At 36.0% G+C, this 16,910-nt stretch overlaps 1 protein-coding gene across 4 annotated transcripts in view; it reads right to left on the reverse strand.

Annotated features, from left to right (window-relative positions):
• PCDH11X (protocadherin 11 X-linked) overlaps positions 1 to 16,910 on the reverse strand; it is a 516,015-nt gene that overhangs the window by 431,662 nt on the left and 67,443 nt on the right. For all 4 annotated transcript variants that reach the window (XM_075513176.1, XM_075513175.1, XM_075513178.1 and 1 more), the window contains 2 exons: positions 7,823 to 7,870; positions 2,310 to 4,796 (listed from right to left, as the gene is read on the reverse strand). In XM_075513176.1, the coding sequence (XP_075369291.1) occupies positions 2,310 to 4,796; positions 7,823 to 7,870 (2,535 nt within the window). The remainder of the gene's footprint in view (positions 1 to 2,309; positions 4,797 to 7,822; positions 7,871 to 16,910) is intronic.

Genomic DNA, 16,910 nt, shown 5'->3' on the forward strand with positions numbered 1-16,910 from the left:
AGCCCCACAGAAGATAAAACTATACTAACTACAATATACAAAACCAGGTTAGGAGTAAGACTGACTTTTAAAAGATCCATTGACGTTTATGAAGTACTTTCTTTGTTTTTACTTATCATGAAATACAATTCTACCTTTGTGATCATGTCCAACTCAAAGAATTTAACTCTAGTGGCCTTGCTTGCCCAATTTATGTAAATAAATACATTAATCAAATTACTTATATTTTATTTAAATAAGTAATGAAAATGTGAATGCACGTGTTTAAAAGTAAATGTTGTTTTCAAATTAGTGTAAAACACGATTGATAGTGAGTAGTTATACTTTCTCCAAGGATGTGATCACTTTCATCCAGAAAAATAAACCTAAAAGAAGGATAACTGTAGATTTAACAAAATCAATACAAATAGTAATATTAATCTCTTTTTGATATATTCAGCCCATCATACTAATATAATTCAGGTACAGCTATATGAAGATAAGCTAGTATCAGGTAATGAGTATTAAAAAACCCCAGTTCTATTCTGCTCTTCCAGATAGGAAGCCCCTGTCATTGACCTTTCAGGTACAGATAAAAGAAAATGCTCTTTTCCCCAACCAGCTTCTAAAGAAGAGAATTGCTTTCCATTTTACTTTAAAAGCCCCTTCTGATGGAAGAACTGCGTTAGTAAAAACCTAGAGAGTCATGAGCTTGCTTTCTTTGTTAGCAGCATTACTGCATGACAAAGTGTATTTCACCAGACAATGGAAGAACCTTTTTGGCTCAGAGGAACTATACCAGAACTCAGTTGAAAAATCACTTAGATCGGGCCTACAGAGATGCTGCAAACAGCACCACCCTCCTCAGAGTTATGAGAGTTCAAACAGATGAACAAATTCACAAGAAGCTTTTCTATGTGCAATTTAAATTAACACATTCAAATACCTTTAATAGAAAATACTTAAGTCTCAAAAAGCTATACATTTTTCATCGCTGTCATGTCTTAGAAATAAGAAATTCTTTCCCCCCCTCTTCAATTTTTCTGTTAATGCACCGCAGAAAAAGATGAAAGTTTTATAAAGCATAGTGATATGGACTACCGCACAGATTTGTGTTGGTAAGGGGAATAAAATACAATAAAAGAAACAACCCATCCTGCAGTTTTCAAAAATATGATGACTACTTTGAATGAGGAGCTTTTTTTAGGCACATTTTGTTATCACTATAGCAGTAATAAAACAAAGCCCACAGAAAAAAAATTCAAAACCTCAGCTGGAGCAAAAAGTCTAACAGACAATCATGCTGAGGATTTGTCCCCGAGCAATAGTATTAAAATATACTATCAATAATAAAATAAACTCCCCTGAAATACTTGTTTCTTTAATGATTAATTCTTTAGCTAATTAAAACTCAACTAGAAAACTATTTTGACTGAAAACTTTGTGATATTTGTGATGAAAGAGAAGTAAACAGACAAACAGCAAAGCTTTATTATTAATGAAACTTTCCAGAATATGGATAGACATTAGATTCCATTTCCAGTGACTTAAAGCCTTTCTGGAGGGTCTTGAAGAAGAACCAAGGTCTTTGGTTCTCATTTTATTTCTAATTTTAGGCTGAGGATTCTTTAGGCATTTCCTTTGCTGTACTGAATTTCTGAGAAGCTAATATCTGGTTTATCAGGCACAGCAGCAAATAAGTGAGAGCAATTATACTGATGCCTCTAATTTTCCCCTAACTTTGCCTGTCAACTGTGTCATTCCACCAGATTTAAGTAGTCCAGTATGTTTTGAGTCTGAAAATGGCACTGAAACTCTCAGAGGAAAATCCTTGCCTGCTTTTGAGAGACCTTGAAGTAAAGCTATGCCCAAACGAAGGCTGCAATTCCAGACTCCATTAATATTAAGAACCACTTATCAGATCCTGTAAAGCTTTATTGCTTTCCACCTGGCCTAGATTACGTCAGTTCTTGAGCATACAATACTACAGAGGACAGTACCACAACCCCTCTCTGCCTTACAGAGCTGCGCTGGGTACTGCGGCGATGCAGGAAGTGCCATACTGCCATCTGCAGTCAGGAACACCCACCAATGTCACCGTTCACTGCTCAATTTCCTTGCAGCCAACAGTCACAGTAATTTTCTTTTCATTTTCTCCCTTAACACTGATGAATCTCAAATTGTTTACTTTTCAATGCCTCGATCAAATATGACCTTTCAAACTTTTAATCCTTGCAGAAAAAGTTATTTTGCAGTGCTTAAAGCTAGAGTTATAGGAATGGCAAAGTAAGAAGGGAAGAAGAAAGAGAGCACCTTAAAATTTCCATTACCTGTCTGGTGTGTATGGGGCCTGGGGTCTTGAAGCCTCCTTGACAGCTGCATTCAGAAACACTGTAAGGGTCCGAGCTGCCTGATGAGCACTTGGAGAGTGAGTCACAGCCCACCACAAAGGTGTTATCTAGAGGCAGTTCCTGAATGACATGGTGCTTCTTGGGGGGTACAGGAGTCTCAGGTTTAATTTGAAAGGTAGGCTGCGGAGAAGCAGACTTGTAGTGCTTTGCTAAATCTGGGCTATCAGGCTTAAATGTGGTTGGTGTGGTGGCCCAGTTATATTTTCCCATAGTCTGTTCTTCTAGCTCTACAGGAATGTCTAAAGTGCCATTTATGTGCTCATGGCCAGGATCATCAGGCTTAGATTCTTCAATAGTCACAAAATTGAGGAGGAGACTTTTCGGAGAGCGCTTCTTCTTCTTCTTCTTTTTCTTGATCTGCCTATTCTCTTGGTTTGGGGAAACCCATTCCCCACTCTGCTTGTTTTTTTGGACAACCTTGTGCCTAGGCGTCTGGCGGCACCGTACTAAAGCAGTAACAAAAATGACCAGAATAACTGTCATAGTGCCTGCAATAATGGCAATGATGATCTTGACATAATCATTGGTTTGTGGGGTTATCTCACCATCCCCAACATTCTGGCCAACTGGAGTTTCCATATTCCTGCGCACTAGCTCTTGTACATAGGAACTATTGGTGACCGTCTCATTCACAAACAAATGCACAAGAGCTATAGTATAAAGAGACTCCGGCTGTCCTAGGTCATTGACTTTTATCACCAGTCTGTGCAAGCCATGATCTGATGTAATTACCTTCTCTTTCAAAGTAATATTGCCTGTTAATTGGTCAATTGTAAACAAGCCCCTTGAGTTCCCACCTATGATGCTATAGCGGAGCTCTGCATTCATTCCTGTGTCATTATCCACTGCAAAGACTTTAGTAACTACGGACCCTGGACTGGCTGATGTTGGAACCAACTCATACGAATAATTAGATGCAGGAATAACAAAAACGGGCTTGTTGTCATTTACATCAACAACATTGATGGTCACTTTGGCAGTTGAGGAACGCTGCAGTCTTCCTCCATCCACAGCTTTTACCTGGAAAGTATATGACCCCTGCTGCTCCCTATCAAAGGTAATATTAGGTCTTATTACACCTGTAAGTGGATCTATAATGAAATTATCTCTACCATTTAATATAGAGAGAGTGACCGCAGCATTCTCTCCAGAGTCAGCATCTGTAACTGTGATAAGCCCCACTGTGCCATACATGGGTAAGTTTTCTGGCACATAGAAATTATATTCATTATGTGTGAAAGCAGGGCTGTTGTCATTCTGGTCCAGGACGGACACTGTGACAGTAGCATTGGTCTGCAAGGGTGGCATCCCATTATCCTTAGCCAGCACAGTGAAGGAGTACCTGTCTTGCTTTTCTCTGTCCAGCTTTCTCACTGCTGTCAGAATGCCTGTACGGCGGTCAAGGTTGAAAATAGGGGGTGCATCAGAACCCAGGATATAGCTGATCTCAGCATTGCGCCCGCTGTCAGCATCCGTAGCACTTATCTTGGTCAGCTGAGTACCAGGAGCATTGTTTTCAGGGATGGAAAGACCTATGATAGGCTGTGTAAAAACTGGGGCATTGTCATTTTCATCTTTAATTTTGATCAGGAGCATTGCAGACTGGTTTAAGGGAGGTTTCCCTGAATCTGAAGCCACTATTTTAATGGCATATTCCCGTGTGGCTTCATAATCTAGAAACGTGGCTGTCTCCAGAAGAAACTGATTATCAAACACTGGCTTTAGCCTAAAAGGGACATCATGATCTGTAAAACAAGTAACTTTTCCATTCAGATCAGCATCCTTGTCCATTACTGTTATCAACGCAATTTTTGTATTAAGTGGAGCCTTCTCAGACAAAAGCACTGTCCCGTTCACTGGATTGATGATGTATCTTGTGTCTATTGATGGGACATTGTCATTAATATCTGTGACATTAACAGTCACTGTTGCTCTTGATGGAGTTGAACTGCCATCACTTGCCAAAACAGTTAATTTGTGTACAGGAGATTCCTCCCTGTCTAGTGGTTCTCTTATAGTGATGAGGCCGGTGGTGTTATCAATGGCAAAGAGCCTTTTGGCCAGACTGGAGATCTGATTGCTGAAATAGAAGTGGATTTGTGCATTTGAGCCCAGGTCTGCATCAGTGGCATGGAGCTGAGAAACAGAGGTGCCCACTGGAGCATTCTCTGGAACACTAACTTCAATGTCATTCTCTTTGAAGACTGGGCGATTATCATTCACATCAGTCACTGTGACTTGCAGGATGGCAGTGCTAGATCTTGGAGGGCTTCCACCATCTTCAACTTTAATTTTCATCACATAGGTATCCTTCTGCTCCCTATCCAGGATCTGTTGGACAATCAGTTGAGGCCACTTATCTCCCTCAGGTGTCTCAATTATATCAAGACCAAATACATTTTGACCCTACAAGACACAAAAAGAACATACTTTATCATGACAGTATATTTAAACAGAGAAACATCTCATTAATGTTCTGAAATTGTCATGGAAGATATATTTTTATACATACTGTATACAGGAATACACATTTATGTATTTACCTTTATTTTGCAATATCCGATTTTCCTTTAAGCTCTAGGGCCTTAAGAAAGCTTCAGAGCAAACATGTGAAGAAACAGATACTTTAGAAAAATGGGCAGGGGGTGGCGTGGTTTGTTTTTTTAACTAACTTAAAGTTATTAAACTCCTGGTTTCTCTATTGTGTGAGTGACTGTGGAGAAGAGGAATGAAGCCAAAGTTCAACCATGTCCAAAGGCAAGACAGTATGCATACACTGGAGGACCGAAACCAATATTCAATTTCAAGGAAAACAGGAAAGATAAAAGGACTGTTTCTCTGTTTGTGGAGCAACTCTGGATATGATCTGAAACCATTAGCATAAAAAACCAACACCATCATTGAAAAGGGGCTTAGTACATAATTCAGGCGTTAGATGGTACAGACAAAACTAAGTCGTAACAGTTTATTAGAAATATATTTTAAAACTCATTAAAACTATTCCTCTCTTCATCATTATATATTTTATATTTGTAGAGAAAATTACAATCCCAGTGATAAAAGAAGACTATTTTCATTTCAAAAAATACCACAGAACTACAAGATCAATTTGAAAATAATCAATTTTTTTTCATGGGGTTTGTTGAACAACTAACACTCCTGGAATTGTGAAGAAATGCTACATATATTGCAAAAACATGGCTTCTTTTAAAACACTACTGCTGACAAAGTAGTCTGCTAAAATAAAGATTGGAATCTAGAACTAGATTCCCTCTTCTGCTCTCTCCTCAGACAAGCAGGGATTAAGAATACCACAATTATCATCTTTTCTCCCATCTCTCACCCTTCAGAGAGAGAAAGGATGTAAAGGCAGTTTTCCAGCCATATCTTCCATAAGGGCAGAGCTAAAATGCAGATCACTAAAGCTGAATGTATAGGATGACCAGAAAAAGAAAGCATTGACAAAGGTGCTAATTAGGATTTTCTTTTTATGTGTCATACTTGTAATAATGAACAACTGCGCCCAGCCTGGTTCTTTCTCTGTTTATTGTGCTTGTCTCACCTTTACTCATGTAATTGTACATGTGTTCTAAACTGATTTGAGACACTTCAGACCAAAGGGAAAGAAAATGTTCTCAGTGTGCAAGGTTCCTTACTTCTCATTAATTCTAAAAGATTTATATTCACTGTATCTTGCTACCCACTGTTAAGTGAATGCATTTATAGGTCTAATTCTATGTAAGGTTGTACTCTTTCATTGATTTGTTTTCTCAAAGCCAGAATTTTACTCTACATAAGTAATAATTTCTTTCATGGAAAAGAACTATTCATCCACATTTCAAAAATTACTGTGCCACTTGCACAGTATTTGTGACAACATTAAGTTGCAACTAGGGACAGTCTAAAGTGAACTGGAACACATTCTGAAACAATACAACAAATACAGCTTTGGCTTCTTTAGCAGAAGGCATATGAAAATATAAGCCTTGCAAATTGTTTCTAAATCAAGATATACATTTTGAACCAATTAGGTTAAATTTTAGAATGGTAATTCTATGCTGATCTCTTCATGAAGGCGGAGTGCGAGTTTCCTCTTCATCTTCAATCTGGCTAGCAGTTATTTGCAATAAATTTCATAATTACTGAGAAACGATGAATTACATATTCTATGCTTTAACATAGATTTCCAGAAAAAAAAGTAACAGAAGCTAGAGGCAAAAAAACCTGTCAGCTATCTTTTACTTCTTTATTTGTATACAAGATGACAGATGGGCACTGATTATTCTGTCATTAGATCCCACAACTACAACAAACACTTCATATAAACTTTGAATACATGCAGCTATACATATGCGTACCCATTTCTGCTGTTCCTTAACTATCAAGTATGAGAAAGATACTTTTCATGATAGCATACGAGTTTGATATAAAATACAGAGCTTCAGTTCCCCATCACTAGCAGTAAACTACTGGAGAAACAGAAAAGAATGCAAAGATCTCTTCCAAGTTAATTATTAACAGTTGAGTAATTTCCTGTGGAAAAATATTATCCAAGAGTATTTCTTGCTATTCATTACAGGTTTATGCATCTTTTTAAACCACCAAAAAAAAGAGAGTTACAGAAAATTACACTTTCTCCTTATTAAAGCAAGCCTATTTCACATTGTTCAAGCGATAATGTTAGGTGTGACATTATGCTGCATTTTAACAAACACATTTTCTAAGAATGGACAGTTCTCCCATTCTAAACACTCAAAAAAATGATGAAATATTCAAGAAACATATTTGTAAGACCACAAATATCTAATTCTCTCCCTTATGAGCAAAGAAATTGAGAGTTAAATATCCTGAGAGAAACATGAAGAAAACCCTTCAGGATTAAATTCTTGACGTTGAAGTAAATGGCTCTATCATCATTAAAACCTCAGTGAAGTGAACATTTCCATTAGGGTCAGATTGTTATTTGGACTGAACTGTACCTCAGTAACCACATTATCCCAGTGATCTGAAGGTTTTGTTCACACTAGGAAGGGTATGAGTCCATAGGAAAAGCATAACAGGTAATTAACATTTATATAGTACCTTTTGCCGTTAAAATGACTGACTGGTAAAAATAATGTGCTACATTATTATCTCCACCACTACAGAAGGATGGGAGTGAGAAATAAAAAAGGTTGACTTTTTTAATCCAAAAAACCAGTTTAAGCAATATAACCTAACTATTTGAGCAAAACAAGGTTATGCCCATCTCCGAGCCAGGATTAGGTTTAAGAGGCTCTGGCCCTGATCACAAGATTCATCATCAAGGCAATAAGCAACTCTGTTATCTTATTAAATTTTCATAACATCCTTTTCAGTGGATTCATGCATACAGTAGTCTCTGAAATAATGAAACTGGTATTCTTGTTGAACACTCCCTACTGTATATTTACCTGATCGTTTGTAATGGATCCAAATGTCCTTTTCGGAGCTGTTTTGGGCTGTCATGTAAATAAAAAAATTAGAGAGTTTTTTAAAAATTGTAACATTTAGGTAGATTAGTAAATACATAATCAATGACACATGGACACTTAATGTGATAAGCTAGAAGAACTTCTGGTATTATGGACAGGACTGCATGTGACAAAGTGCACCTGAAGTCTACACATAACTTGCCTCTAGACATACATATTGCAGTACCACAGTATCTCACCACAGTGTTTTGTTAAATCCATGGGGTATTGACTACCTGAACATTGTAATGAATGTCCTTTCAGGTCACAAGTTGTAATGTGGGCTTCATTGTTGAGAAGAATGGGAAAAAAAAACAGCTTCTGGTTAATGCTTATAACAGTGGCATGGTCTGTTGTGTTCAAAACATCTTATGAACTTACACTTGCAGACCAGTAAGTTGATAGAATGTAGTAATTTCTCAAAGAAATAGGGAAGGAAAAGAATATTGTGCTAAATAACCATATAAAAATGACTGCTTTGTGATACAAAGTACTCTGAAATTAAGACAGTCTATTAGTGATATTTCTTGAAACATTACAAATTTTGTAATTGTATATAATAACTATACACTGTTAACTGACAAAGAATAGATCAACACTGCCCTCAATCTTCATTGAAGAAGAGTATTCTGAACCTTTAGAGAAAGACACACAAGCAAAGACAGCTCATTGTTTTGTGTCTACAACTTCACCCTATACTTATTATCAATACTTATCTTCATGCACTGTAAATGACAAACACGTTATAGGATGTATGTCTTTAGTTCAACCGAATCTTAAACAAAAGTCAAGAGCTAGACAACATGCACATAATAAACTTTTACTAATGTTCTACAGTAACTCATTTCAATGAATATTGCAACAAACTAGAAGTGCACACTTATTTATTACATGTCAACAATCCTCTTAAAATCAGCTAGTGTTATTATTTCTAAAAATCTTACTATGCCTGAAATCTAAAATAAGCCGATTTAGAGTGACTAAATTCTAGCAGGCCAAATACAGCAATACTGGGAAATATAAATAACGGAGTGTTAAAAGGAGAAAAAAAGAAAAAAGGAAGAAAAAAAAAAGATAAAAAGATCAGCTTCCCATTAGAAAGTAATTCAGTAATTCATTAAAGTAATTACTTAATAGTAAAACCTTTGGCTGAAATGCAATCTTGTGTCCAAAGGACCCTAAAATCTTTTCAGAAAGTTCAGAAAATAATGCATGTTTGCTAACTGCTAGTTATTTCAGATGTAGCAACACAGAAAACCTTTGCAGGTCTCCTGCAAAATTACAAGATAGGTCCCAGCCACTGTTTCCTTGTCTGTTTTTGTCAAGACATATGAACTGCTCTATAACTGTGGTGTTACATTAGCAAAGAAAAGAGTATAGTAGCACAATTTCAATTCCTAATGCAGAAAACTGGACAACAGTTATACAGTGGACAGCATTTTTAATAAAAGCTGAAAATTAAACTTGCATTTTTCTTTCAAAGGTGATACTTTGGATGTGAAAATGTGAATTCCCAAAGCCAAGCTAAAGCCTTAAACACAAAATATTCTACACGCTAGGCAATAATGGATGTAAGTTCCTATAATAGGTGCATATTAGTACACTCAGATCTATAATATCGTAAGTGTTGTAGCTCTAATAAAGGTCCCTTTCTCTGCTATTACTTACACAGAGTGCAATTCACGTGTTCATGCACTCTAGAAGATTAAAATTTCTTGAACAGCTGTCCTGTTTACAGACTGCACGGTCACTACCCTCATCACATCACACAGCTTACAACCCAAAGTTACTTGAAATATGTGTTATTAATACCAATGGTTACCTTATGAACTGAGTGACAGTACCTCAAAGGAGAAAATAAAAGGTAAGAAATTTTTATAATGCAAAACTCAGCAGACACAAAGTTGCTTATATATTTGAAACACTAGCCCTTTGTCAAAACAACTACAGACCTTTAATTTGTAGGCCAAGATTCCTATGTGTTTTGTTCATTTTATGGTTTTCTGTCAGTATCGCACGCTGTTTCACATGGTTTCCTTTGAAGCAAGCCAAAGCTTAGCTCTGAATAAACTGAACTTACAGATTCAAATCCGCAGTAAAAGTAAGACTTGGAAGCTTCCAATCATGCATGAACCTAAAGTGAATTTTGTGCATTCAGAATACTAATTAGCTCCATCCCTACAGAAAAGTTAAGGACATAATTTATTAGCAATGTCTATATCATAACTTGCTATTTTTCTGCCTCCAATTATAAAAGAGCTTCTATAAATGTAAAGCGCTGCCAAAGATTTCCTCCCCATACATACAACCACACAGAAAACCTTACTTGTCCTATGTGCATACAGAAAGCAAAATGCTGTAGATGGGATCAATAAAACATAAGGATAACAATGAACCATTTCATGCTGGAAAGGAACAGTAAAAAGTATCATGTGGAATGCAGAAGCAGACAATCAAGGCATTTAATACTGATTTTCTGAAGAAGAAGAAAAAAAGGCTAGGCAGTATACGTAAACATGAAATTACTTCCTTGGAAATCTGAGTTTAATGTTACTACCAAAAGACTGAAACAGTCCTAACAAATACATCGCTTGAGCCTCCTTAATCCTTTTGGATGATTTGTTCCTTTCTGCAAAGAGTTCCTTTCAATCTTGTCATATTCTGAACATTGTCAACTTTATTTTCTAAGATAGATAGACAGACAGATAATTTTTTCTAAGACGGAATATTTTTGCATCCTTGTCAGTTCTTGGCATCCAATTCTCCGAACATATTTATTAGATCATGTTCACCTCCATTAAGAAGAAACAATTAGAGACAGTGAATACTACATTTTTACTATATTTACTTTTTTGCTGCCCTAATTTCTCCAGTCTACACTTAAAGCAAGCCTGAAACTCCATACCTAAAATCTGTTAATATTTTTAATCTACAAGCTTTACAAGGGAGAGAACATGGAGAGCTGGGAAGTAGCAATACACACACTTAACATTTTCAAGACCGCACCAGGTTTAAAGAGTAACTCTCTTCCCATATTACATCTTCCGTCTGCGAAATGCTGTTTCAAGGGTTTTTTTTTAATGAAATCTACCTTTCTTTTGAACCATGGATTACAATTAAAAAAACCCAAAACAAAACCCAAAAGAAAACAAAAACCTGAAATTTTCCTTGTAAAAAAAATTCACTTCACATACCTCTACAAACTAGGGAAGGAGTAATGGTCTATCCACACTACTGCATTAACACAATATAAAATTACCAACATAACTGCTTACAAAAAAAGTGGCGGCAGGAACTGGGCTGTCACTTGAATACTCTTGCACAATGTACTGTAGACATACAATTATATATTTCAGCAAAATATGCAGCTGCACTACAAAACTTTAAGGGATTTATCTTCACAATACTCCTGCTAAATAAATAGTTGTACCACTATCTAAAGGTAGGAAATTAAGGTACAGAGACATTTTATCAGTTGTCCAAGGTTTGTAGCTTGTCTGAAAGAGCAAGCCACTTCTGCATTACCAATCATGTTTTAAACTAAACTTTAGAACTTTAAACTTTAGAATTTTAAACTTTAAACAAAAGTCCTTTCATTTAGAGACACTCTTCCAAAAAGAAGAGAGGTCAACAACTGCAGGTAAGGCAGTTAGGGAAGTAACCTCCCCTCTTAATTTCCTCCATTATAGTTCAGAAATATTCACAGACATCCTATTGAACAGGAAACTACATTTTCAATGCACCTGAAGGTGTTCAGATTAAAGTATTAAATATGTTTGAGCTTTGCTCTGAATTCCCATGTTTCCACAGCTAGATAAAGCTCCAGATACCTGACTTGTCCTTCAATATGTTCTCTGTCTTTGGAGTCACACTATAGATATACAATGAAGAAAAAAATTCAGATTTATATTAGGCAAATATATATTCAACAAGTGGATTTTGATATCTGCATTATATATGTGTGACAATTACATGTTTGCTCAATTTCATAGTTGAGAATAGCAACAGGAACAGAACCGAGTATCTCTAAAAAAAGAGAAATAAATGAGTACATGTTTTAGTGACGTAATTCTCCAATGCATCACTGTGGTTTTGGAGGTAACAGCTAACAGTTCTGTATTGCTGTTCAGAACAGCTCCTAAATCACAAACTCATTTTGCTTCGACAGCCAAACAAAGTATCTTGGGCTCCTAATCGCACATTTTAGAGCTCTCAGATGAATGCTGACTGGGTGTTGGAGCAGTGTGAGCCTGTAATGCCCTCCTATTCACTACCTGCTCTATAACCAGATCAGTACTTTCAGGCAGAAGGAGATTAAAACTGACAGCCACTTGTATACAAGAAAATAGAAACAACTGAGACGTTTCTGAAAATTCCTTTACCCTAAAGCAGAAGCTGTCCAGTATCCTCACCTTCCAGTAATTTCAGTGGGAACTGGAGGTGATGGACACATACGGATTTGGCTTGTGACAAACAGAAAAACAAAAAATAAAACTGACAGAAAACCTTTGTTCTTTGTTAAAAAGGAGTACAAATATTTGCAAACCAACATTCATTAAATTAATTTATTGTTATTATCTTATTCCCTCTTACACACACAAAAAAAATTTCAGTTAAGGTGCATGATTTCTTTAAATACATGGCATCTTCATGAAGACAAATCCACATCCTAAACTCTAATATTGTAGTTTTTCCAAGAACTTATTTAGCAAAATTATCTTATTTGATCTGAGGCCCTTTTAAACTAAAGTTCAGCTGTGAGCAAAACCACTGTATCTTCCCTTTATGTTTACATTTTTAGGAAAAAATGTTGACAAAACTTTCATCTGAATGGCATGAGTATCTCTCACCCCCCCCCCCCCCCCCCCTTCTGGGATCCTAGCATCCAGAAACACAAATAAAATAAATGAATAAGATGACATATTCGCTGGATTTACATCATGAGGACATTCTTTCACATGCAGAGACCGTACTTTAATGTGCGTGTATCACCGCTTTATGAATTTTGACATTAAAAAATACACAGCCTTAATGCAGGAAATCCACAATTGATGTGGGTAAAAATAAAACAGAATGAGAAAAAACCTAATATAATAGAGTTCACTTTCATTTTGAGTAGACTTCCCCCAGCTTTCACAAACATGCTTTAGGAATTGTAGGTCTGTCGCAAATACTGCTGAAATGAACAATGATAGTAAGCTTTTCTCAAGACCTCCACTCTTTGCAGGGTTTTGTAAAACTCAAAAGAAGAGAAAGTTTGTGTGGGACACTTACCTACCACAGGATCATTTTTGCTTTTCAAAGAAATGAAGCTATGCTTTTCCACATAATGAAAACTTAGCCCTTTTGTATTATTCTGAGAAAATAACAGTGGAACTACCATATTAAACTGTAAAAGTATGTGACGTATGTAAGTGCAAGGTGCCACTTCACTACACATTGGAAGATAATAATACTGCAATTTCAGAGTAATAAATCAGAGACAGTTGCTGAGAAGATGTACAGAGTGACAGTAAGTACTAAAAATAGTTCCAGAGAGACTGAATTCTAAAACTCATTAAATAAAAGTCTTTTCACTGTGTTGATCAGGGAATGTAGGGGATAAACCAAAAATGTACTTTCTGGTGCTGGATTTACCAGGAAGACAACTTGCCACCTTCCTCCTCCAGTGTTACTGACTCCTATTCATCTGAATCCGTAGAACAAAAGCAAGATAAAAAGGAATAAACATTTCCTTACTGTTTAGGCAGTAACTCAACTCTGAAAGTCAATTTTGAAAAGAAATCTCATGCTACCTGTGTGTATTGAAAGTTCTAGTATATAAACTGTCATAACTTTCTAGTTAACAAGTTATATTCCTAAAAACAGCTTCCCTGTGAGTCGTTTGGGATCAAAAATCTTAAAAGCATATTTGATACATGCTTTTATAAGTAGTTATACTCAAGAATATATTCCTTTCTAAAAAGAAAAATAAAATTCCAGTTTTACTCTAATTGAATACACTTGTGCTATTTCTCAGACTTAAAATCAGTGATGAAATTGATACAATTGATTTGCAAGAAAGAAAATAAAATTAAGAATATTAGAATGGCATGTTTACAGGGGATACATCAAACACTCATCACTCCATTCCAGTTTTTCTGCTCAGTTTTTGTTCACTCTTTATATTCTCTAGTAGCAATTCAGTCTTGAATATACACTATAAATTTTGGCTAATGGGCAGGGGTTTTTCCTCCAACAGGAAAAATGTGAAAACAAAACCATAGAACCATAGAACACACCAAGCCAACACTTAAGCATGAAGAACACCAGCTTCAGAAGGTAAATATTATATCCATCTCCTCTTGCAAAGATATAGATTAGTCCCACCAGGTAACATGTATCCTCCAATAAATTGTGAACTATCTATACTCTGAGGCTGAGAAGCTCTCCCACAATTCATGGGAAAACCTGCATAGAGCGGCTAATCTTAGAAGTAAAGTGAATGATGGGGTGTATCTCCACAGGAAAGCTACCACCAGAATAAACAAAAAAGCCAAAATGTTTTTTAGCAATATGACTGACCTCACACAAACTGTACTATTCCAGAAAAAGCAAATTAAGCAAAGATAGCTGAAGCCATTTCTGCCCAGTAACGACTCGTGTAATCCAAGTCAGAGAAAAACCAAGCTTTCCCAATTCTGGATCCACTCAAAGTTCTTTCCTGAGGTTAATTTAATAACTGTCCTAAACCAGATGTTTCCGAATAACAGTATGCATACTGTTTGTGGTACAATAAAACTTCGTAATATGGACACAGAAATTGGACCTGCAGCCTCTTCCTTAGTGGAAAACATCAACAGCTTTTGGGCAACCAACATGATTTCAACCACCAAGGTGTCAGTGTGGCAAACAAGAACTGAGAACTTTCCCTAGATTCTTCATAACTACTCCACTATGATAATAACCTCAGGTTAAAGAACCGTCATAATGCCCATAGAATTAATCTAGTTTTGAGACACTTGATAACAAAGACAGCATCTCTCAGCCACATACAGGTTAGAATTAGGAAAATGGTTGTAAGAAAGCACCCTCTGAGAATGGTAACATGCTCTGAATAATTCAATGCAAAGTTTAGCCTTCATATTCTAAAAACATGACGTAAACAACTGAATCTACCAAACCAAAACTATTAAAATAAATCAACCTAAAATCCAGCAAAAACATGTTAACTTATGTCCACCAACTGGGAAACTGACCATCAGCACAGAATACGACACACACCTCAAACAATTTAACTTAAACATCCCTTAAACAATTTTTAACTTAGATGCAAAGACTTGGCCTATACCTTGACTTTTACACTTACTTAATTTCTATTTCTTTATTTTAAAGGGTTTAATATGTTGTTGGGATTCTTGCATATTAAGGTATTAAGCTACAAACAAGAATTCAATTTCTTACGTTTATGAAGCAGTGAGTTAAATGAACAGTTGATTTTGAATTCAAATTTTTTGTTAGGCACATTACTTTTTTTAAAACATGCCTAGGACGTTCCACCAACTACTACATCTGTCATTAGACATCAAATTCACAGATACTGAAATAAGACAAAACAAGTACTCTCCAAGAAAGGATTGAGTCAATTTGTTCATAGGAATCTGCAGGACTGCTCACTACAAGAAAATAGTTTTCAGTTATTACATAGATTGGCAATTTAGAGCACTATCTCAAAATCCTAAGCTGACACTATAAAACTAGTTGCTAAATTTGTTATGCATTCTACCTACAGAGTCAAAACTCTACCTCCACCCTCAATTAACTTAACTGTTGCCGTAAGAAGTGGCCTACTGTGGATATATGTAGAAGAACCCATTGTAAAATGTAAAATTAAACTAAATCTGTTTTGAAATTCAGCATTATGGCTTTTAACAAAATAGAAAACCTAGACTAAATTAGTGAAAGTGAGTATGACAGCTGAAATGACAGAGTTTCCAAGAGGGCTAAGCATTATTATTGTATTTCCTTATTTATTTCTATTATTATATTTCCTTATTATGCTCTTCGGCACTATCTGATTAGTTCCAACAGCTGCCCAGCAGGAAAAGCCAACCAATCATTCCACAATAATATGCATATTAACGTATCTCTTTAGTTTTCACTGATTACAGAGCCAGGTAGCACACAGCACTATAGCATGAGCTTGTATCTTTTGATTTATAGTGATATGGAACATTTCAAATGCAAACCAGGTCAGAAATTCCTCAACATCACAATGTAAGTTACTACCTTAAAACCTTTTCTGATGGATAAACTTGTTCCACCCACTAATATATAAAGAAAAAACAAAAAACATAAGGGGAAAAAAATCCACTGTGCATAACTGTTAAATTAGTCAGGTCTCTGTTAGACACAATGAGTAACAAAAAGCAATTTTCTTTGTTACCTTGCTCATGAAACACAGTAGCCTGTAGCATATGCTATGCTGTGACAAATACGTAGTTGAAATTCAAACCAATATTCAAAATAGTTTCTGAAAGACTTCACTCCCGTTTGTCAGAACTCTTCTAATATTACCTGAACATTACAACAGCAATGAGGAGACTGGTGGTTTTACTGTTTCTTCTAGCCCTACAAATGTTAGATAGGATTTCACAGAATCACAGAATTGTATAGGTTGGAAAAGACCTTTAAGATCATCGAGTCCAACCGTAAACCTAACGCTGCCAAGACCACCACTACACCATGTCCCTAAGCACCTCAATTCTAAGCATTTCTACACAGACACAACCCGCCCACACACAGGTTACTTGTTGTGAAAGGTTTCCAGCCTGGGAGTGAGATTTTCAACCAAATGGAACACTGAAATACACGTTTATATATCAAATAATTTTAAAGTTATTATCAAAGCTAATCATTAATATGGAAGCATCTAAAACTCCAAGGTTTTAATTCCACAAAGGTAAATTCACTTCTTAAAGAGCCTTGACTGTTCTTCCAGTTCCTTAACACAGGAAAACTTAGGAGAAAATCTTATCCCTTGAGTAGT

Source organism: Mycteria americana, chromosome 10 (genome assembly GCF_035582795.1).
Source record: "Mycteria americana isolate JAX WOST 10 ecotype Jacksonville Zoo and Gardens chromosome 10, USCA_MyAme_1.0, whole genome shotgun sequence".
Lineage (NCBI taxonomy): Eukaryota > Metazoa > Chordata > Aves > Ciconiiformes > Ciconiidae > Mycteria > Mycteria americana.